Here is a 26,512-nt window from a genome sequence, read left to right on the forward strand (position 1 = left end):
TACGATGAAACGAGGAAGAAAATGAGGAAGATGAGGAATATAATGAAAATGATAAAAATGAGGAAGAGGATGATGGTGATGAAAATTGGAACGAAGAAAGAGGATGTTGAGGAATGATTAAGATAATTAGGCCTACTAGATGGTACGCTCGCTTCGCTCGCGTACCATTTAGGTCGTGCCCACAGATGGTTCTCGAATACACAGTATTTTCCAGCGAGAAAAAAATTTCAAAGAGATTTCAAATGTACATACTGCAGGACTATAATACATTGTCGTTTACAGAAACGAATAAATATACACGATGATTTATGTAGTCAGCTAAAATTAGCACCCTGGGAATTACTTCCGAGAGAGAAACAAAATGAGTCAAATTTTTTTATTTGGACTCATTTAAACAAACCCAATTTGTGTTTTGTATGTAACATTAAGGGTTGAGGGATGGGGGAAGAAGATAGGTACAAAGAGGAAACATTTTAAAATATATTCTTATCCACTCAGTAAAGAAATATTGTTTTTAATGTTTTATAGGCCTATAAATAATATACCACAAATACAGTAAAACATTTACGATTTAATACTTTGTTAAAACTCTCACTGTCATAGTCGATTGAAATAGTAAAGTACATGTAACGATACACCACTACGTACGTTTATATATTTTTAAATTATTAATTAATACAAACGTTGAGAAGCAACTGTCAGTAATAACGTTTATTTATTTGTATATTATATGTTTATAATCTAACAGTAGGGCCTACCCACACTCACAGTAATAAAGTTTATTTGTATATTTGTTTATACACAGTAAGAAATTTGCGATTCAAATTGCGATCAAAAGTGCATTGCAATACTATTTATGTTTATTCTCCAAGGGGGCCCATAAATCTAAATCTATACCTCTATGGTTAAACCAAATAATTTGGAATGTTCCATTCATCACAAATCAATACATTTGTAAAAACGTATATTACATGTATCAAAATAGCATTTTTTAAAGAAAATCGGCCTGTCTTCAACATTATGATGCTGTACTCGAACTGTTCAACCGGTTTTCAGCTATTAAAAACAATTATCGTAGGAGGAGATAGGAAAATGCGAAGTGTCCTCGTATTATTGTGTGCGGGTATTTTTCAAATTGACATCCATTAGACAGTGTATACCACGATCGGAAAACACCCCTATTTGGGGCAAATCGTTGAACCTAAATTTGTTCTAATCGTCAATAACTAATTATCGAACTCAATTTAATTAGTAAACAGGGTTACATCAGGTGGTTAAAATTAGTACCGAAAGTACGAACCAACTTTATATACCATCGAGTAAACATTCTAGAAATAACGCACGATTTACCGATTTTTGCCCTTACGTAAATTTATATATAGATGGTATTGGAGGGCAGGAAGATGTTGCAAGTTAAAGGCAAGTATTGAGGAGGAGGAAAAATTATTATGATAAGGATATATGATGATAATGGGGATATGATGAAGATTTGATTCAATTAAGCATAGAATGAGATTCAATTGCAGAATGGCAATCAATACACATCCACATTGATTGTGTGTGCTTTGATTTATTTAAACACCATAGGACATAGACCTATATCCTCGAAATGTCATGCGATACGAAAAATCGATTACAAACACAGGTGACAGGAGCTATTGGGTTTAGATGACGTGAACGCTACACGATGACTTGCCCTACATAACATAACATTATATTTGCCTTGTTAACATTTGTTACATTCTCATGAGTTGAATGAAAGGAACCGGAAATGACGTATAATTGAGCATACATTTTAGATTTTGGTTTTTAAGCACGATCTACCTAGAACCCTGAAGATATACTGACCATTTTTGGTTCCTATTTTTTTGGAAAGATGGTATTGTCCTAAAGGCGCCAATATATCGTGCAAATGTGATTAAAAGTGAAACTGTTGTCCTGTCATGTTGGTCTAATTATCCTATATCTCAAGGAATAACAGCACTTCATTCAGATAGTGTGAACTTTGACATTTACGCAGACGATAACTTTAAACGAAGTGTGAATTTGCCATTTTCTTAAGAAGTGGTAAATTATCTGTAAAACGGAACGTATACGGAATTAACAACTAATATAACTTGAAATAGGCCTAACTGTTTTTGCTTTTTAAAAGTGTTTACAATAATTGTTGTTATTGTGTAAATAGTTGATGTCAGTGAGAATATCCTTAAGCTTTACGTATAGGTGTTTTTTTTAAATGGTAACATCTCATTTCCGAAAGTAATAAATTATCTAGTGAGGTGTAGTTAGGGAAAGAACGATAACATTTCCTGTTTAGAAAATGTCTAAATTGAAGTCCTACTTATTTCAGATATTTTAATATATTTGTTGATGTTTCGTCTTGAAATTAGTAAATTGTTTTTTGCCTTTTGAATAACATTTAGTACTGAAATTATGGCAAGAGATTACATTTAGGGTAAAAAAATATTCTTTTTAATTGTCCAGTTAGATTGAAGTGAGAACATTATTTATTTCTCCTAATTCCAGAGTTATATTGAAGATAAATTGAAGTGGGAATATTATTTATCCCTTCTTTCTTTCTCCTAATTCCAGAGTTATATTGAAGATAAATTGAAGTGGGAATATTATTTATTCCTTCTTTCCAGAGTTATATTGAAGTGAGAACAATATTTATTTCTCCTAATTCCAGAGTTATATTGAAGATAAATTGAAGTGGGAATATTATTTATTCCTTCTTTCCAGAGTTAGATTGAAGTTCGATTGAAGTGAGAACAATATTTATTCCTTCTAATTCCAGAGTTATATTGAAGATAAATTGAAGTGGGAATATTATTTATTTCTTCTTTCCAGAGTTATATTGAAGTGAGAACAATATTTATTTCTCCTAATTCCAGAGTTATATTGAAGATAAATTGAAGTGGGAATATTATTTATTCCTTCTTTCCAGAGTTAGATTGAAGATAAATTGAAGTGGGAATATTATTTATCCCTTCTTTCCAGAGTTAGATTGAAGTTCGATTGAAGTGAAAACAATATTTATTCCTTCTAATTCCAGAGTTATATTGAAGATAAATTGAAGTGGGAATATTATTTATTCCTTCTTTCCAGAGTTAGATTGAAGTTCGATTGAAGTGAGAACAATATTTATTCCTTCTAATTCCATGAGTTAGATTGAAGTTCGATTGAAGTGAGAACAATATTTATTTCTCCTAATTCCAGAGTTGGATTGAAGATAAATTGAAATGTGAATATTATTCATTCCTTCTTTCCAGAGTTAGATTGAAGTTCGATTGAAGTGAGAACAATATTTATTTCTCCTAATTCCAGAGTTAGATTGAAGATAAATTGAAGTTAGAATATTATGTATTCCTTCTTTCCAGAGTTAGATTGAAGTTCGATTGAAGTGAGAACAATATTTATTCCTTCTAATTCCATGAGTTAGATTGAAGTTCGATTGAAGTGAGAACAATATTTATTTCTCCTAATTCCAGAGTTGGATTGAAGTTCGATTGAGCTTAGAACATTATTCATTCATTCTTCCCAGAGTTAGATTGAAGTTCGATAGAGCTTAAAACATTCATATTCCTTTTTCCAAGAGTTAGACTGAAGTTCAAATGAACTTAGAAAATAATCTATTCCTTCTTTCCAGAGATTGAGTAAGTCTAGTCACAGAGTTGTTGGTTAAATAGAGTCGGATTGAGCTTAGAATAGCTTATTTCTTTCTTATAATTCTTGAGTTTATTGAAGTTAGAACATTGTTTATTCCTGCAATTCCATAGTTTGATTGATTTTATTACATTTTTTCATATTTTACGCAGATAACCTTTTGAGCGTATACATTATACATTGTTTCATTACCTTATTTGGAAATCGGAATTATTAGTAATCTTGGCTGCTTTTGATAAATGTTTGTTTGTTGGAGTTATGACGTGTGTATAGGAGGATTGGGAACGCTAGTTTGTAACATGGATCATTTGTTTATTGTCTTGTCACAGACAGACTGTTTAATAGATTACCTAACTACTAAGACATTAATTGAATACGTATATTGAATAAAAAGGAGAATGCTCACATATGTTGAATATATGTGAGGGTGAAGGAAAGATGAGGATGTTGTTGGGTACCGTAATTGTTCTAATTTGGTGTCCGATTTTACGTGCAGTATCTTAGGAATACATCATTATTATTTCAATGTTTTAACATGTTAAACTGTATGTCAAAGACCACTGTAGGATATTAAGCGTTTATAGATTTAGTTTATGCCTACAACTGTACATTGCTGTGGTCGCTCGTTATCTGAAAGAATTGACAATAGTTTTTTTTACATCAGTTATTGAAATTATATTTTTAATGTCACTATTTTTAAATGTCACTACTTTGAAAAATCACTTTTTTGAAAAGTCACTATTATAAAAAGTCACTATTTCAAATTTCGCAATTTGAAAATTCACTATTTAAAATGACATTTGTCACTATCTAAAGTGTCACTATTTAAAAATTCAATATTTGTCATATCATTAATGTTGTCGTTATTTGAACTGTCAGTATTCGAAATGCCACCAGTTTTAGTGTATATAGAGTGCTAGCGATCCATCAATGATTATCATGATTATGTGAATGTTTCATAAACATTAGTCATGTTCTGTTTAGAAACGTGCAGTTCCCTGATTTACAATTATAAACACAATCAGGGTTTTTTTTAACATATGACTTTTTAACATGCGACCTTGTTTTAAAATTTTTTAATTTTAATTTGTTTGGAAATGCATAGACACAACGAAATATATTATACGTATAGTATGATGACACGTTATGACATGTGGCGTTTGAAATGTTAATACTGTAATGTCATAACTAAATACATTTGAATTGATTGGTGATATGACGCGTTATGAAATACGTATTGACACGTTCTGAAATACGTATTGACACGTTATGAAATACCTATTGACACGTTATGAAATTCGTATTGACACGTTATGAAATACTTATTGACACGTTATGAAATACGTATTGAGACGTTATGAAATACGTATTGACACGTATGAAATACGTATCGACACGTTATGAAATACGTATTGATACGTTATGAAATACGTATTGACACGTTATGAAATACGTATTGACACGTTATGAAATACGTATTGACACGTTATGAAATACGTATTGACACTTATGAAATACGTATCGACACGTTATGAAATACGTATTGACACGTTATGAAATACGTATTGACACGTTATGAAATTCGTATTGACACGTTATGGAATACTTATTGACACGTTATGAAATACGTATTGAGACGTTATGAAATACGTATTGACACGTATGAAATACGTATCGACCCGTTATGAAATACGTATTGATACGTTATGAAATACGTATTGACACGTTATGAAATACGTATTGACACGTTATGAAATACGTATTGACACGTTATGAAATACGTATTGACACGTATGAAATACGTATCAACACGTTATGAAATACGTATTGACACGTTATGAAATACGTATTGACACGTTATGAAATACGTATTGACACGTTATGAAATACGTATTGACACGTTATGAAATACGTATTGAAACGTATGAAATACGTATTGACACGTTATGAAATACGTATTGACACGTTATGAAATACGTATTGACACGTTATGAAATACGTATTGATACGTTTTGAAATACGTATTGACACGTTATAAAATACCCATACGCATGATTGTCGATTACATCATCGTCGTCATGTCGCCTTTGCATTATACTATTAATTTATTTAATTTGCTGTTTCGGTCAGAAGGTTCTAGATAATAACAAATTATTTTACTGCATTCTGTCGCATCTTGATGGATTGTTAATAGTCAGGATACAATGAGCCTGGTATTCATACATACGGATTAAATAAACAATAAATAAAATACCGAGGTCAAACACTTTCATTCTCACTTAATATAAACAAAAACAAGTAATTAAAATTGTTTCAAGCATAGGTTAATCAGTGGTGTATTGTGTTGCTTCCATCCATGGGCTTTGGTTCAATTCATTTGACTTTACCAATATCTAGTGTAGAAATAAAACATTGTACTGTACTTCTTTATTTAAAATAGTATTCTGAATGTTAAATCACATGTAACACAGTTATGGGGCGCAATAAGCAGCAAAATTGTATTTTTACAATCACTGGTTGGTATGAAATGGGTTGATAGTACTTTTTGTTGAAAAATTGAAAACGCTGACTGCTTGACAAGAGCAACAACTAGAATCCATTATATTATATACAATACAAGTGCACATGTAAAACATTTTCCTGTATAAATTGAAAACGAATGGGTAGCCTACATTTCAGTGTATGTGTGTGTGTGTGTGTTTAAATCAAATGCGTATATTTAATTCTGAACGGTATTTTACTGCCGTACCCATTTATTCATAACATGATGTACACCTTTGCTGCGTATTGCGCCCCATACTCTGTTTAGTTTTCTGGAAAAAAAATGTTTTTATCTCTCCATGTATCTGTATTCTCGACGACAATGAACATTAATAATAATTCGTGGATTTTGATTGTGGAACACTGTGTGTCATCTTTCGTGATATTTAACCTTAAAAAATGAGTACTCCGTGATATTAATAGGTTTACATCTAATTCCTCCTTCCTGTGTATGATTAAATTATGATATATTTTTATTTGCAAGCGGACATTAGAAAATCTGTTAAAGACAATTAATTTATATAATTTAAGCCTTATGATTTATAATAATTCCCCCTTGATCTCCTGTTGCTGTGTTTTGTAATTGCTTCATAATTTGTACGGGGTTTTAACGGGATTTAAAAGGTCGTTGATTTATTATATAATCTAAATGATTATTTTATTTCAGACAACTAAATGTCTCCATATATGGGTTGGTATTCACTGATGAAACCATTTTCAGTCGCGTGTAAACTCACTATGTCGGTCGGTCGGTTGGTCGTTGGGTCGGTCGGTTGGTTGATCGGTCGGTCGGTAAAAGCTTGCGCACGCGACTGCAGCCATGAATATGGCATTGTTTTAAATCTGTTGTGGTTCACCACCATCTTTATTCATTCAATGTTTCATTACATAATTTCTAAACATCCACTACCTTTCTTCATTATTATCTGATTTTCCAATCATTATAATATCATAATGTTAACCTTTAGTAGCATACCATTAGTTAACATTAGCATTAATTTAGTGTTTTGTTTTCTGAATTACTAAACATCAATACAATTTACAAAGTATTTACTTCAACATTTTTTTGTTGTTAAATTCTTTATTTACAAAACCAATTGTATATTAATTAAATTTACACATGTAACTGTGCTTTAATACTTAACTTTAATACTTAACATCAAATGCATTGTTTGGTGTACACTGATAGTTTTAACCTGCACACATTTTAATAAACCTTTTTATAAGTCAACACACGCGTGAGAATTCTATAGTGCAAACGTGCCTTTTGGTGTAACAATTGAAGTATAAAAACCTTCTTAGAACGTGCGTGAAAAGCCGCTGGTGTGAACGTACACCTTTTAAGTACGGTAACACTTGAAGTGTAAAAAGGTTTATGTAAAACAGATTTACGATTAAAGCAATTTCTTTATAATTAATGTATGTGTGGATATTTTATAGTCATGGCAAATTATCCGTTCGTTGCCATCGAGTGAAGTTGTTAATGGCCTCTTTTGAATGCGCCTTTTTTTGGCGAACACTCCATACTTAATTACTCGTAGTGAATACATCTAATTATAATAGCGACTCTATGTATACAATTATGATTAAATTCATGTTTTATAGTTGGCCTAATTAGAGCATCCTTTAATTTTGTATTTTTCTATACCGGTATCATACGGCATATCTATATATATAAATTTACGTAAGGGCAAAATTCGTAGTATTACAAATATCCGTTATGTAAAATAACACTTTAATGTATTATTTTTGTTGTCCCAAAAAGTTAGCATTACCTGGTGGGTTGACCCTATTTGAACGGGGTACCACATGTGCCGAAACATGGTACATGTGCCGAATAATGTACTCACTGTTTGAGTACACTCAGCACGAATTCATTAATGTAGACCAAAACGGGATGGGAGGTCGTAGGTAGCAACAAGTAATAGTTGTCGACACGGATATTCAGATAGAAAATGTAATACAAAGGAATATAAGCAATTTTAAAAGAAAACGAGTTAGACTATCTGCTCGACACACCGTAAACATACATTGGTTAGCTTTTTAAAGCTCTCTCTACTCTATCAAAAAAAAAATGTAATGTTCCCAAATATGGTAGTGATATGCCTAAATTGTAGTGATATGACATCATCATGTCTATATATTGACAAATCACATTTTTTTGTCATATAAAGTTTGATAGAGTAGACAGAGCTTCGGGCTAGGCCCTACGGTACAGTACAGCTTCCAACCACCCCTCCCCCATATTTTGTTTTTTTCTTTGACGGCAAACAATTAGATCTAATAATAAGCCTACCCTAAGACATTATTTTAATAAGTCACATTATGAACTTTACGTGAATGTTCTGTGCCATATTTTGGCATCGTTGTCGTAAAATAATATTTCTAAAAATTAACGATCAAAAGTTTGAAAACTACAGATCTTCTTGTATGTGTCACCATTAATTTAAAACTCGAGTTGAAATTCAACACATTTAATGGACAGCCTCGAGATAGATAAATATTTTCGAGTTGTTATTGAAATTAGAACATTGTTTAAGTGTTGTAGAATTAATGGCCTACTGTATTACCTTGCGATTTACATGTGTGTGTGTGTGGTAATACACACACACACAACACGATAATATTTACAAGAAAGTCTGATGAAGAAAAAAGCGTGCATTCTTCTCACATACGTCCCTCCCTATTTCTCTTTTTACTTTACTTTTTACCATCAAAAAATTTATAACGTTATACAACATTATTATATTATTATATATATATAGACTTTATTTAGACACGAGACTGATGTGCAGTACAACTCGTTCAATCAATATTGATTGTTTTTACACAAGTTCGTGATTATTATCACCTATGAATTTTAAGTGGTCTTAATATAATGTTATTGAATATTGTGATAATTTATATACTTTTTCCTAATTTAGGCCAACTATAACTGTAGGCCTATCTGTATATGTGAAATGTTCTGGATCTGCCACGGCAAAACAAATAAAAGTATACGTCATCAAATAATATTGTAATAATTTATACTGTATATTTTCCATTTACTATATCCACGCCTAGGCCTACTACTGTATCTACATGCAGTAAAACACGTGACATTTTCTGGATCTGCCACGGCAAAACAAATAAAAGTATACGTCATCAAATAATATTGTAATAATTTATACTGTATATTTTCCATTTACTTTACCCACGCCTATTAGGCCTACTACTGTACCTGCATGCATATACATAAAGTTTTCTGGATCTGCCACGGCGCAACAAATAAAAATATACGTCATCAAAACTGGATAACAAACAAGCAAGCAAGCATTCTTGGAACTCAACAACCACATTGTTTATGTATTCTTGAAATTTGGTTTATTGATTGTATAAATTTTAAAATGAGATGACTCGATCGTTCAACGTTCTAACTTATTGTTGAGAATATGAGATTCATCAGTTAAAATACTATTTAATTTAGATATCATTTCATCATTACACATTTGTGTGATATCCTGTTATTGTCACAAGTCTAGGCCTACACTTTTTTATTCAGGCTTATATAATAAAAAACATGCAGCCCGAAGGTTGAAATTGTTGATTTACAAATATATATATATATATATATATATATATATATGGAAACACAAATATTAAAAAAATACAAAAATTATACAAAACATTAACAAATTTGAAAAAGTCAGTTAAAAAAATAAAATTATGTTTAAAAAATTACAAAATTTATATACAAATGCATAGGCCTATATATGTAAATATTTATAACATAGCCATCTTCAGCGTGATCAGTTTAGGTACTGTTTAAATTAAGGATTCTATACTTATAGTAAGGGCAGGCGAGGTCTTAAGACGGTTAGTTCTACAAACAGGTATATTAATTAGGGGTTTATCTACCGTGGTTGATCTAAGCTCTCTAGTAATAATGCGGTAGTCGGGCAAAATAGTTCTGTACAATTCCGATTTCAAGAGCCTTTCTCCAAATTTTTTAATCAACGTCTCTCGTCTGGATGCGAGAGTGGTCATATCTGTAAGCTCAAGAGCTGAATCATACGTAAGAAAAGCGGGACCCAGAATAATACGTAAAACTCTCTTTTGCACTCTTTCAATGGTCGATATTTGGGCCTTATTGATGCTTCCATGCCACACAGGGCAGGCGTATTCTAAGATTGGGCGAATATAACAAACATAAACGGATATCATATCATGAACTGGTACATTGGCCCTTCTAAGGATATATAACGTTATACAACCTTTTGGATGCTCTTTTTACCATGTCACTGACATTATTATCCCATTTCAAGTCATGCTGGATTATAAGTCCAAGGAGCTTCATACACGAAACAACATTAAGTGTTGTACCGCTAAGGTATTAATTAGGAGGGGGAATATTTATTTTCAAAAAATTAACTCTCATGATATGAAACTTAGAGGGTTTAGGGACCATGTGATTTGTATCATCAAGACAAGATTGAAGTTGAGGGGCATTACCATGCTTAACAGTGTCACCAAGAGTGAGACCATCAACGTACTTCCACCATCTGCAGCCTTCCATAGAGATATCATTGACTAATATAAGAAACAAAATTGGCCCAAGCTGTGTACCCTGTGGAATCCCACATGTGATGTTGGCATAAGGGGAAAAGGATGAACTAAGTTTAGTATTTATTTTACGATCCGTCAGAAAGCTACAGATGGTGGGAATAATAGATGTTCTCACTCCGATGTCGACTAGCTTTTTAACAATGACCGTATGGTCAATTCGTAAAATCAACGGCACAAATATCCACAAAAAAATCACCTTTTTCAATATCACTAATTACAGACTGAATCATGTCCACAAGATAATGGCTAGTAGATGAGCCTTTACGGCAACCAACTTGTTTAATATCTAAATGTTCATGAATGTCACTAGTCACCCAATCAGTAAGGAATGACTCAAACAACTTGGCAAAGATGGGGGTAAGTGAAATTGGCCTGAGGTCTTGAAATGATGTCACACTAGAAACTTTTGGAGCAGGAATGGCTGTTGCTAACTTCCATAACTCGGGAAATACACCTTCATTAAGACAACAATTAAAACTATGGGCAAGAGGGGTAGCAATTTCAAAGGCGAATTCTTTTATAAGTTTAATTGGCATGTCATCAGGGTGACTAGACTTCTTTGACTTTAGTTTATGAATCAATCGTCTGACTTGTCCAGGAAAATTTTTTGGCGGGGGTTCAGGTGAAGGCAAATATGCAGGAAGAGCATTTACATCAACTGGGGGAAGCTTTCGGCACACAGATGCAAAGTGGTTATTGATATCATTTGCAAGATCTTGATTTGAGTGGCATGGGAATTTTAGCATGGTTCGATTTTTTAGATTGCACAGTTTACGTACACTGTGATGCCATGTTGCCGGATCATTATTTTTAAGGCCTCGCATTGATTTATCATAACAATTTTTCTTTGCTGAACGAATGCTTCTCTGGACAGCGTTGCGTGTTTCTCTCCATTCAGCTTTAGTACAGTTGTTATACATTCGCTGCCTTGCATCAAGTAGTCGATGAACGTTTTGAGTCATCCAAGGACGATCAGCTATTCTTTTTCTTATTTGCTTGACAGGGAAATTGTGATTATATGCACCTTTTAAGACATTGAAAAAACCATTTACTTTCTCATTTATACATAAGTTACGATCAAACATCCAGTTCCAGTTATAGTTGGTTATCCATTGTCCAAACGATCTTACTGACGACTCTCTGTATGGTCTAACTTGCATACGCATATATTTGGATGGCGGCAACTCATGGCAAGGATGAATGATAATACTACTATGGTCACTACGCCCAAGGGGTGCACATTTTTAGGCTTTGTATATAGTTCTGGATGGGTCATAAAAACCTTGTCAAGTAGCGAAACGTCTCGAGTTGGAAAATCAATGATTTGTACCATCCCAAGTTGTTCTGTTAGACTATCAATGTTCAAATCATTAAAGTCGCCTAGGATTATCATTGGTGAATCTGGGTTAGTTAGACGAATTTACAAAAACTTAAAATGTTCTTGGTTAGAACTCAGACCTCAATATGACAGCTTGACGTTCATACTTCGTCGAGCTTATGTTCTCCTCGAGTATGAACACCCGGCTAATGAGGGTTTGATTACTTGTCGTTAAGATCACTTTACTTCACAAGTAATAACTTATCAATCGATATTAATAGTATTCTACTGAATACGAAACATCAGAGGTATGAAACGCCAAACCACAAACCTAGTGAATATCTCATGAAAATGAATTTGAAACGCGAAAGTCCATGAAGCCAACCTAACCGAGTAAATAAATAGTGCCGGATAGGTATCATAACAGATGATTTTCGGTTAAGTAAATGGCTTTCTAATATTTGTATTTATTCACTGAAATCTAATGACGTTCCATAAATAATTACCGTAAATAATCGATAATTGACCAAGTAACCCAATTAGGTGCATAGAGATGTCAGGAACATAATTAATTTGTGTACCATAAATGATTGCGAGCACCCTGATGCTAAAGAAAACATATTTGCATTTCACACTTTATTAAAAATAACAATCAAAGCGGGTTCATGGTGTCATGACGTAATACATAACATGTATGCATTTAACTTAACCCTCTAAATAATCTCTCACAACTATTAAAAAGAAACATCGAAGATTTCTAGGACGTACAGTACGTTATGCTATTGTAAATAGCCAATAACAAAGTACGGATAAATTTAGCTTATTTTTTTTTTATTTTTTTTTTTACTTTTCATCAAAAGCTAATTGATTGACCTCATAGTGAAGATAAATACAGCTATGTTGTCATTGTGATGTATTATGCACTCATTACGAGGACTCATAAATAAACAAAACAGTTTATAGTTAGGCCTACAGTAGAAATGTAATCAGTTTTCTTTACATTGGCGATATTATGTAAATAAAATTAAAGAAATAAACTACTTTTGAATTGAACATGATCATCTCTTGAACTTTTGTGGAATGGTTTTCTGTATCTTTTTCTATAGTCTCAATAAAACATGTTAAATGTATTTGTTTTGTGTTATGCTATTAACAGTATTAATATCCTTCATAAAACCGGGTTACCTAACTGTATCATAGCAGCCCTTCTGGGCCTACTTGCCTCCTTAATGTTACCATGAACGTTTCAATTTCAGAGAAACATTTCTTTAAATCATATATTTAATTAAATTTGTAAACTGGAAAATTTATTGGCACTTCAAGTTAAAATCTAAAATGTTACTACAATCGCAATATACGTTTCGCCCATTGTGATTCACTAATAATATCAGTAATGTATAAATCATAATATTATGATTCATATTATGATATATATATTATTTTTAATGGTTGCTTAGTTGTAATTCAAAAATGGGTTTGTAGAAACCCTAAAACAATTTTCTACTTAAGAATGACAGTGGAAAATTTATTGCTGCTGAAAAACAAGTTTTAAAATGTTCTAAAAATGTTCTTACAAAGGCATGATAGGCGATTCGTCCATTTCGAATCACTATATCATGCTTATAATATGGTTGTTTACAGTTGCTTTGGTCTTCTGTAAATCAAAGGAGGGTTGCAGAAACCCTAAAACTATACTTTCTATTTTAAAATGACCCAAGAAGTACACAATGCTAGAATACGGAGGATATGCAGTTAGGATAACAGCAGCTGAATGTAGCCCGTGGCATGCTGGCAGAGTTTTAAAAAGAACCCTCACTTGACGACAGCTAAAATAATAACATACACTGACCTAGAAATATTCCAATTTTGTGTTCCCTTGTTGCACGAAATTATGATTCTTGGTAGAAAATTGTTATTATATAGTTTTGGGTAATACAATATATTGACAGTTTTGAACTATTTATGCATTCCCATTTAATTATAACATTAGAATCACTCTAGGCCCAATAGAGTTTGTGAACATTCCAGTATAGTATATTAAGTATATTCTTGTTATTTGCTGATTTCCTATAATATGCCAGTTTTTTATTTCGTTACATTGAATGGTAGAGCTCTAACCAATGGTTCTATTCAATAGTTAGCTTTGTAAACATTTTGGGATTGTTGTGCTTTTGAAGATTTTTTTTAACCCTCTTGGTTTGCTTTATTATGATCATTATAAAGTGTTTCAACGAACTATATTGTTTCCATATCAAGTCAAATTTAGTTAAACTTTAAGCAAAACTATTTTTAACAGTCCGGGTTATTTACATAACACTCCTTTCGACATAATAAAATAATAATTGTTACAATTAACGTATTTAAGTTTATAGCAAATTGCTGAATTGATAGCTTCTCTTGTTACCATACTTTTTAACTGATAGCTTAACTCTTGTTACCATATTCTATGCCGTCAGTCCGAAAGGGTATTTCTATTTTTGGATGTGAACGATGTTATAAATAGGGTGTACTAAAATTTACCTCAGCACAATATTAGTGTACAACCTTTCCAATTACATTATTGATCGAAACATCATGTTGTAATACAGATAACTAATGTAAAACAAATTAAGTTTATATTGCTAAAAGAACTCCAATGGAATGAAATAGCCTACACACTATACTAAAACAACTAATTAGTAAATTACGGTATGTTTGCTGTTATTCTTAACGAATTATAAACATTTTTCTGCTTCGGTTGATTCTACTTTGATTATTTATTCATTTAATCCTAATTTAGTTCGCTAATGCCAAAATAACCTGTATTTGCTAGTTTTGATTTTCGTTCTCTCTTTTTTTTTTTGCCTAAACACCACTTTTTTTCACAGTAATATATCATCATAAAGGTGATAATAAAAGAAATATTATGAAGTTGCTATTTTTCATGACGTAACATAGCAACTTCATATAATTTTTTTTTATTATCACATTTTTGTTTGTTTTCTAATGTTTATTATCATTATAATGTGATCAACTTCATCGGGTGTAGGCATATAACATTTTAAATGGTGTAAATTCACTTTTTATTCAATATTACCTCATTTGTCATTACTTTTATAATATTTTTCTATACTTACACTTACAACAGAAATAAAGGTTAAACAAGATTTAATACAATATTAATTTAGTTGGGAACTACTGTACAAGTTTCATGAAAACTAGTGCGTAACATACTATCAGACTATTTTAATTACCATGATATTAAAGTGACACAGAAGATAGAACTGTGTTGTACGTGTACTCAATCAGCTGTTACATCTCCAATAACATATAAAAAGAACATTCACATTACATCCTGAATACGCAGACGATAGTTCAAAGTTCACGAATTTCTGAGTTTTACAGTAAATTGACCATAATATGAGATTGTAATAATTCCTTCTATATCCTTGGTTGAAACGTATTAAGGCCAATTTACACAGACGAGCGGTAACGGTAAGCGGTAATTGTAAGCGAAAAACCGCGTGGCTTTTCCCATTTACACAGCGCGCGGAGTTCGCGAACGGAGTGGTGGAAAGTAGGTGCGTGCGGGCCTCGAGGCTAATGCATGTTACAGTCACTGCTGGCCTGGATGTGACTGACTGTCAGTAGGCCTAGCACACATAGGCCTAAGTTTTAGAGGGAATTGTTGCCTAATAACGTACTAAAATGTGTATTTTCTTTTCACTATCCTTATACGAACATTAGTCACATTAGGTGTTTGTATTTCTGAATAAAAAGAAGTTGCAAACTAGGCTAGGCCTACTACGGCACTCGTAGTTATTGTCGTCTTTCACTCGACGGACGCAAAAAAAAGTTGTTGATAGATGACGTCATTTCAATCATGTCGTTGGTTGGCCAGAATCCATAATTACCGCGTGGTATTTTCACAAAATCGAATCTGTTTCGATCCTGAGCGGATTTCCGCTCAACCGCTCGTCCGCTCCGCGTTCTGTGTAAATGGTCATAAGAAATAACATAGATTCTATTTTTGCGTTTTCCGCTCAACTTTACCGCTTACCGTTACCGCTCGTCTGTGTAAATTGGCCTTTACGCTGTTCTTTGATATAAGAACTTACAAACTAAAGCTCTGTCTACACTATCAAACTTTATTTGACAAAAAAAGATGTGCCCATATAATATGGAGGACATGATGATGTCATATCACTATCATATTATTTGGGAATATCAATACCACTATTTGGCCTCATCACACCTTTTTTTGTCAAACTAGTTAGTTAGTGTAGACAGATCAAAGGCGTAATTGATTTCAATTAGTTTTTCCTAATTGTTTATATTTGTTCTGGTGCGACGACTCAAACTACCGGTTAGAAGTTCGAGTTTGCAGTGATGGATAGGGCTCAGCTAGATTCAATCCTAAGAAAACAGTGTTTCACGAACCTAATGGTTACGGTTTTTACGTAAATAAATGATTTATCCAGATGTTTTGCACAACTATGACGCAATTGTACTGATTACTCAGAACAGTAGACCTAGGCCTACATTTAAGAATAATTTTAAAATGTTAAAGAAAAACGTGTGTTATACAGGTCGTGGTTCGAGTCACTCGAGTTTTTCCACTTTTTCAAAACAATTGTCTACATAACAGTGTTGTTTATTATTTCATAGAAATCAGTTATTTTTCTTCAGACTTAGCAACATTTTGACGATTTCAAATGTTCTCACTTTTTGATATAGCATAAACAAGACTACTTCCAACAGGGTCCACTAAATATACATTAAGATAAAAATAGCATGGAGCATTTCCAATTAAGTTATCAATCGAAACATCCTGTTTAGTTTTTATAGGGTGCTTTCGATTTATGGCAACCAGGTCAAACAATATGTCATCGATAGTCGCCACCTCCTAAGCTTTGTCGAGGTGGGGAGCGACGGAACACCTCCCAATATCTCCGCATGTACACACGTTACTTTGGTCGTCAGTCAAAAAAACAAGCATACGGTACTTAAGCGTAGTTCCCACTAGCGACGCAATTACGTAAGCGCAACGCAAGCGAGTTGACCATTGACGAGTTCCATTATTCTATCTCTTGTAATATGGCCAAGTCACTCCTAGTGGGAACCAAGATTAACATGTAATGGAAGAATGGCGTAACTATATTACACTGAAGGTTGTGATATTATCATAACTCGAAAACTGATATTTTAGGCCTCTGGGTATGATCACACCATGAAGTTTCATGGGTTAACAGAAAAGGTCGTTAGATCATCGCCTACACTTTACACTGTCAATAAGCAAGTCTCCGAACAATTTAATAACCCATAAAATATCGACCTGTCGTGATTCATATTAGATACTGTAAACCCAGCCAAATTTCACATGAGTATGTAAAGAAATATACAAATCCAAAGGCAGATTACTGGAAAATAACGTGGGTTAGATCTCAATGGAGATACAAAATAAAATAAGAAAATTGGAATGAATTCATCAAACGCATTTTATAATTTGTCGTCTTGCTCAATTGGATAAAGAATAATTTAAAGGAACACATTTCCTGGTACAAATTACCCCCAAAGACTAATAATACTTGGTTTATGTAGAGCATCTTTGATATGTTTGTCTTGTGAATGAATTCATTGGCAATTTGCCTAAATATATATATATATATAATAAATAAATTTAAATTCTATATTTAATGAATATTCATGAGCTATAACGATCGTGTTTTTGCCTTCGTCGGATGCCCATGCATACCAGTTGAATTTGACGATCCCGTGTCCCCTGCTGGCCAATTATCTGCATTTAGAGTAGTAAAGCATAGAAAACAGTAAAGTATTGTGTTTTCATTCCACTAGCATCAGATCTTATATCACATAAGTTGATTACTTAATCATCTCCAACATGGACGACGATCGTTCCCAGGGTTCTTCTCGTCGCGAATAAATTGTTGCCATGGTGTTATAAAAGATTTACTACCCGAATTTCAAATAATTTAAAGTTAGCGGGAAAGAAGGCCGATCAACAATAACATTTCTTAATCACTAGGTTAAGCCATGTCTACACAATCAAACTTTATGTGACAAAACAAGGCAGTCAGGTTTTCAAGTTAGTGTTTACCGACCGACCAACCGACATAGTTACTACAATGTGATGTGCCCATATATAGACATGATGATGTCATATAACTACCATATGGGTATATCACTACCATATTTGGGCACATCACACTTTTTTTGTCAAACAAATTTGATAGTGTATAGTTATGACTCTTTTGGGAATGACATGATTGATGTTATAAAACATAAATATAACTTTAATCATACGCGGTACTTCATGTTTAGTTATTATTTATGACTATTATCACCAGGTGATGACTGAGTATGAAAACATGTATCTTACTTTTATCGTTTTCGGTCTTAACACTACTTAAATGAATTACTATATTAATATTTATTATTCGATTAAAAAAAAACATTTCATTCGTTGAAAGATTGTCTGTTCTTATCCATAATATAATATTAAAAATACCTACTGTTTAAAGTAAATTGTTTATACAATGAATCAAGGCGGGGTCTAAGCCATTCAAAGGGCGACTCTTCGATTTAGGATATTGGTGTAAAGGTTGGTTTCGAACTCAGATCAATCACCAATCGCGCGTTGCACACAATTCTACAAATAGGCCTATTCAACCTTCAATAGTACCATCAAATATCACTTTTCCATTTAATAGGACTAAAGATACTAAACGCACGTGATACGAATTAACCAAATGACAATGTATTAGTTTTTAGTGAAGTGAAGATGGTTTTACTGTTTTTTAACAATTCGTAAACTAATTTATGTGTAGTTTAATGATTTTCATTAGTTTTTCATTAACAAACAAAAAAATAACCAGTTATATCATACACTTTATATAAATGTGATTGCCCGATATCTAGTTAATTAAGCCCTAATGATATTATATAATTGAATAGCAATAATAGATAACTGTAATTAAAACCACCACAGGCTTATGATTGATAGAGTATCGATGAATGATGTACAGGATATGGCGCAAGCTTCAATTCGTTTGGGGATAAATTGACGACGTGCCGTCTGCTACGTTGATCGTCTGCGCATTATTGCGGCATTTGTTCATGTTACAAGTAGGCTTAGGTTAAGTTGTATACTTAAAAACTTGCATATTAAATAGTTATTGAATACTTGGATTAGAAGATTAACCAATAAGAAACGTTAGTGTTCTAAAAATTATCTCGTCATATTGAGGGCGCTGCTCAAAAACTGTAAACATTATGTCTCTAAATTAATTAGATCTTCAGTCGATATACCTACTGTATTTGATATCTTAGGCTTGTTTTGATAATCTTTTTATCTCTCTTTTATGGCGCAAACACCACTTTTATTCACATTCCATATTATCTCATGTCATTACATAATGTATACGTGATACAATATAACTGTATGTTCACAACAGCATAAGAGCAGCTATGTATTGTTCAATATGTACACTCGATTATGATATAAAAAATAGCATAAAAATAAAAATGATATGACGTTTAAAATATCTTTTGTATACCTGATAGTTAAATAATACATGTTTTAGTTTGTTATAACTTCGACCGTGCTATAGTAATCTACCCATTCTACAAGAGTTTAAAAAAAACCGTGTATTATCAGACGTAATGGAAGAGATCTTTGTGTTTTAATTTTCAGATATCAGGGTATATTTCATCCGTTAGAACCTAGAATGACCAAACCAACGCTAGTCGGTATCATCCTTGGTATTTGGGTGTTTGCCATATTGATCTGCCTGCCAACTCCTCTCTTCACGCGAACAGTTTCAGCAAGTGACTGCGAACGCAACGACAAGGTGATAACGTACTGTGCTGAATTCTGGGAAAACGGGAAAGCGAGTCTTATCTACATCGCCTGCATCACCGTGCTAGAGTTCATCCTACCAATGATAATCCTATCTTTCGTGTACGTTAGAATAGGAATACAGTTATGGTTCCATAGAGCACCTCCTGGTCACGTGACAACCGAGCGGCAACAAGAAATTACAAACGTACGGAAACAGAAGACAATTCCGATGCTGATCACAGTTGTTGTTGCTTTTGGCATTTGCTGGGCTCCATATTATTGTTTTAATCTGTTGCAGCATATTAGGTATAACTATGGAACAAAAAATGCCTATACTTCTGGGGATCTGGTTATGTATTACGTTGCAGAAACCGTCGCAATGATAAATGGTGTTATTAGCACAATTATTTTCTTCATCTTAAGCCCAGTATTCCGAAAAGAGTTGCAGGCTATTTTTCGAAGAAACAGAGGGCGATGTTGCAGTACCAGATTTCCACGCGTACTGCGCATTGGAACGCGCAGACTATCTTTCCGTACACCAAAAACAAACAGTACCAACATAACAACGAATAATCGAAACGGCTACATGCCGATAAAAAAAATGGTAGCGGAATCAACTGAAAGCAAAGTTTGAATAGACATTGCCGCACGTTGTCTTAAAAGAATCTTGTCTATATAAGGTATCAGTTAAATGCACAGTTTTTTTGTCTATTTTTTACATAATATTTCTTGTTTACATAAGTAATGTAAGTACTTATAAATAGTTATTTTGCATGTCATCTAAACCAGCTGGTCTGGTTTTTTTTTTGGTTTTTTTATGAATGTACAGTAATCACCAGATCCTGCAACTGTCACTGTTTAATACAGCTAAATCCGTTATTTGTTGACTTGCAATAGTCAGTTAGACTCTATCTAGTGACATCTGCAGAATTCGGCGATTAAATGTAGGTTTAATAGACGTATTCAGGATTATGAAACCAATATAAAATAATATGTCTATTAAGCGGATCGGGTCTATTGATCTTCTTAAGTCTATATTGCATCTGTAAAGTCTATTGCGCCTATTAGCATTATAAAATACGATATATATAATATGGTCTAGTCTATCTAGTCTATTGGACCTCTACCAAGCATATCAAGCTTATAAAATATAATACAGTACGTCCATTAAGTCTATTGACAAATAGTTATAGTTAATTATCCAATAATAAATAGATTTCCTATTTTTTATTTGAAATGATTTAATTTTCACGCTCCCTCAACAATATCTGAATTACTAACACAAATATTATTACAGTTATCATTATAAAAATTACCTGGATCGTAAAAATAAAATTAATGCATGATATTGTCTTGCATAATGCATATATGCAATATTTATATTATTTTATTGTATTTACATAGCAAATGTGTATACTTATGTTTTTAATATGTTATATTAATTTGTTTGGTCCACATCATAGATATTTACACTATGTAAAGGATTTCTTCAAAAAATTTCCAAATTTCAACCCTTTTCTTTTTCAAAATAACTGGTTACAAACACTCTATAAGGAATTTTTTCGAAAAATTGCCAAAATATCCACTTTTTAAAATTCAATAATTATGCGATAATATTGCCATATATGCGCATATATTATAGAGCCAAACTAAACTAGTTATGGCAAAAAATAAAGGATCAGGGATTTTTCATGACATGCGCAGAACCCATTATTCGTCTCTGTGCATGTTTATTATGCAATAGTAAACAACAAAAAATAAAAGGGTCGAAAATTTTCAACTTTTTTATTTTTTTTTTTTTTTTTGTCCAAAAAATGGCAAATTTTCGACCTTTTTATTTTTCGATAAAACTTGTTACTATAGCACAATTAACATGCGCAGAACCCATTAGTCGACTCTGCGCATGTTTATTATGCTATAGTAACCATTTATGCCAAAAGTGGTTACTATACCACAATTGACATGCGTAGAACCCATTATTCGACACTGCGCATGTTTATTATGCTATAGTAACCATTTATGACAAAAAATAAAAGGGTTGAAAATCGGCCATTTTTCGGAAATTTCCCTGTACTATAGTACAGGGATTTTTATCAAAAAAATGGCCAATTTTCGACTTTTGTATTTTTCGATAAAACTGGTTACTATAGCACAATTAACATGCGCAGAACCCATTAGTCAACTCTGCGCATGTTTATTATTCTATACTAACCATTTATGTAAAAAGTGGTTACTATAAGACAATTGACATGGGCAGAACCCATTATTCGTCTCTGCGCATGTTTATTATGCAATATTAACCATTTATGTCAAAAAATAAAAGGGTTGAAAATCGGCCATTTTTCGGAAATTTCTCTGTACTATAGTACAGGGATTTTTTTCCAAAAAATGACCAATTTTCGACCTTCTTATTTTTCGATAAAACTGGTTACTATAGCACAATTGACATGCGCAGAATCCATTTGTTGACTCTGCGCATGTTTATTATGCTATAGTAACCATTTATGTCAAAAGAGGTTACTATAGCACAATTGACATGCGCAGAACCCATTATTCGACTCTGCGCATGTTTATTATGCTATAGTAACCATTTATGACAAAAAATAAAAGGGTCGAAAATCGGCCATTTTTCGGAAATTTCCCTGTACTATAGTACAGGGATTTTTATCCAAAAAATGGCCAATTTTCGACTTTTTTATTTTTCGATAAAACTGGTTACTATAGCACAATTAACATGCGCAGAACCCATTAGTCAACTCTGCGCATGTTTATTATTCTATACTAACCATTTATGTAAAAAGTGGTTACTATAGCACAATTGACATGCGCAGAACCCATTATTCGTCTCTGCGCATGTTTATTATGCAATATTAACCATTTATGTCAAAAAATAAAAGGGTCGAAAATCGGCCATTTTTCGGAAATTTCTCTGTACTTAAGTACAGGGATTTTTTCAAAAAAATGACCAATTTTCGACCTTTTTATTTTTCGATAAAACTGGTTACTATAGCACAATTAACATGCGCAGAACCCAATAGTTGGCTCTGCGCATGTTTATTATGCTATAGTAATCATTTATGTCAAAAGTGGTTACTATAGCACAATTGACATGCGCAGAACTCATTATTTGACTCTGCGCATGTTTATTATGCTATAGTAACCATTTATGACAAAAAATAAAAGGGTCGAAAATCGGCCATTTTTCGGAAATTTCCTTGTATTATAGTACAGGGATTTTTTCAAAAAAAATGGCCAATTTTCGACCTTTTTATTTTTCGATAAAACTGGTTACTATAGCACAATTAACATGCGCAGAACCCATTAGTCGACTCTGCGCATGTTTATTATACTATAGTAACCATTTATGTCAAAAGTGGTTACTATAGCACAATTAACATGCGCAGAACCCATTAGTCGACTCTGCGCATGTTTATTATACTATAGTAACCATTTATGTCAAAAGTGGTTACTATAGCACAATTGACATGTGCAGAACCCATTATTCGTCTCTGCGCATGTTTATTATGCAATAGTAACCAATTATGTCAAAAAATAAAAGGGTCGAAACCGGCCATTTTTCGGAAATTTCCCTGTACTACAGTACAGGGATTTTGTCAAAAAAATGGCAAATTTTCGACCTTTTTATTTTTCGATAAAACTGGTTACTATAGCACAATTAACATTCGCAGAACCCATTAGTCGACTCTGCGCATGTTTATTATGCTATAGTAACCATTTATGTCAAAAGTGGTTACTATAGCACAATTGACATTCGCAGAACCCATCATTCGTCTCTGCGCATGTTTATTTTGCAATATTAACCATTAATGTCAAAAAATAAAACGGTCGAAAATCGGCCATTTTTCGGAAATTTCTCTGTACTATTAGTACAAGGATTTTTGGCCAAAATATCGACTTTGCCATTCAATGCGATAATATTGTCATATACTTTTCAACCAACCTGCTTACATCCGTCAATTAATCACCTTTTATGTTCCTGGACGAACTCTTAGTTCATCTGATGATTTTTTACTCTCTGTTCCACGCATAGCCACTAAAACTTTTGGTCATTGATCGTTTTCTTTTGCTGCACCCACACTCTGGAATTCACTCTCCCCACAAATTAAACACTGCTCTTCTGTTGCATGCCTTATTTGCTCAAAACTCATTTTTTCGACCACTAACATGCCCAGCGCCTTTGATTTTGTACCTTGGTCTTTGAATTGACGCTTTATAAATTTTGATATAATAATAATAATATAATAATATGCGTATATATTGTGTTATAAACATATTATAGAGCCATAGTAACTAGTAATGGCAAAAAATAAAAGGGTCGAAATTTGGCAATTTTTCGAAAATTTCCCTGTACACTATTAGTACAGGGATTTTTTCGAAAATTTGCCAAAATATCCACTTTTTAAAATTCAATAATTATGCGATAATATTGCCATATATGCGCATATATTGTTTTATAAACATATTATAGACATAGATATAGATAATACTTTATTGTCACATAATAATCAGCTCCCCGTTACATTCGTAATAAAAAACACCATATAAAAACATCAATACAATTCGATATAAGTCAAATACATTGTAGGCCTATGTACAATTCATTAAAAGTAATTACAGTAATTATCTTACAAATTGTTTGTTAAAGAGACGAATTGAGGAGGGAATAATGGAGTTGTTAAACTTATTTGTTTTTGTCAAAAGATGATGTAGTCTACCAGATCTGCACATAACAAACGAACTATGCAAAGGATGGGCAGAATCAGACATTATGACTTTGGCTTCAGCCAACATCAATTCGATACACATGCTATGTACATCCTCAGATTTGGTACCCATAATGTTATCTGCTTTCCTTAGTGCCATAGTAACTAGTTATGACAAAAAATAAAATGATGTAAATTTGGCCATTTTTGAAAAAATACTATAATTTAGTATAGGGATTATAATTGTGCCTATAATTATGAGATAATATTGCCATTGGGATTTTTTTTTTAATGGCCAAAATATCCACTTTTCAAAATTCAATGATTATGAGATAATATTGCCATATATGCGCATATATTGTGTTAAAGAGTCATAGTAACTAGTTATGGCAAAAACTAAAATGGTCGAAATTTGGCCATTTTTAGAAAATACTATAATTGTACAGGGTACAAAATTTCGACACTTTTCTTTTCCGTTACAAAAACTCTATAAGATGACGATAACGCAATATATGCGCATTTAGTAATATTATCGCATAATACTTTTTTTTAATGGATGTTTGCCAAATTTCAACCCTTTTATTTTGTACTTCGCGAAATTTCGACCCTTTTGTTTTTCGACATTACTGGTTCCTATATACCGGTATCATAAATTGCGCAGATAATGTTTTTTGCCCATGTTACCTCAATATTATACATATTTTAAAATGTTGAAATTTGGCCATTTTTCGAAAAAAACATCCCTGCACTATACATTATATAGGCCTACTACGTATACAAAATGTATTACCCCCTCGTTCGTTTCACGAACACATGTCCCCTTACTCCGGGATGTACCCTGGATATAGATGTGTTCCTGGATATAGAGGTATCCTGGATATAGGGGTATCCCTGTACATGGGGATGTCCCTGGATATAGAAGTGTGCCTGGATATGAGATGTCCCTGGATGTAGGGATATCATTTGATATAGAAGTGTCCCTTGATATAGGGGTGTTCCTGGAAAAAGACGTGTCCCTGGATATAGAGGTGTCCCTGGATATAGATATATCACTTGATATAGAATTGTCCCCGGATGTAGAGGGGAGTTCCAAAGAATGGTTCCTTTATGCCTACAGTTGTATCAACGTATAATCGAAACTTCTATTCAGTCCTATTTTGAAAAACAATGGTTCTATATTATGTAAATAAATTATATGTGAACTGAAAAGAGTGCTTAATAATTAGATACAAAAAGGCAGATTAACTTACAAACATTCAGCTCTGTTTGAAAAAACAACTAATGAAAAAGTGAAGACGCATGCGCATAATGCACTGCTTTAGATTCGAATAAGCTTAAAGCGGTATATCCAACACCCGGGTTCAACAGCTCAACGAGTAAAACGTACGTCGTGCAGTATCACGGAGTTAACAAACAAGGTAAGTGGTTCGATTCTTTCTCTAACCATGTAACTAAGTTCTTCTTTCAGCTTAAAAAAATCGCAAAAACGCCCTACGGAAAAAAAACGCGAAAACGCTCTATCGAAAAAATAACGCGAAACCATCCACGTGAAAATAAAAAAACCACAAAAAAACATGAAAACATTCTTTTTAATATAATTGACAGGGTTATTTTTATTTTCACTCAAGGTGAATATCCTTTTATAATTAAATAAAATGTTTTGGTAATTTTCTTGTAGAAGGCCAGAGGGTTACATAAACAAATCATGACCTGTGAAAATTATATAGTGACGTAGATGGAGCCGGTAATCCAGGCGTCTGTGTTACCAATAAAGTAATTCCTCTTTGAAAATATGATTTTAACAAATTATTGAATTTG

At 32.8% G+C, this 26,512-nt stretch overlaps 1 protein-coding gene across 1 annotated transcript in view; it reads left to right on the forward strand.

Moving 5' to 3' along the window:
- LOC140050100 (prokineticin receptor 2-like) overlaps positions 1-21,734 on the forward strand; it is a 31,993-nt gene extending 10,259 nt beyond the window's left edge. Inside the window, exon 2 of the mRNA XM_072095121.1 lies at positions 19,824-21,734. Within this exon, the coding sequence (XP_071951222.1) occupies positions 19,824-20,604 (781 nt within the window). The 3' untranslated portion in view covers positions 20,605-21,734. The remainder of the gene's footprint in view (positions 1-19,823) is intronic.
- Positions 21,735-26,512: the final 4,778 nt, after the last annotated feature.

Source organism: Antedon mediterranea, chromosome 5, assembly GCF_964355755.1.
Source record: "Antedon mediterranea chromosome 5, ecAntMedi1.1, whole genome shotgun sequence".
In the NCBI taxonomy this organism is placed as follows: Eukaryota; Metazoa; Echinodermata; class Crinoidea; order Comatulida; family Antedonidae; genus Antedon; species Antedon mediterranea.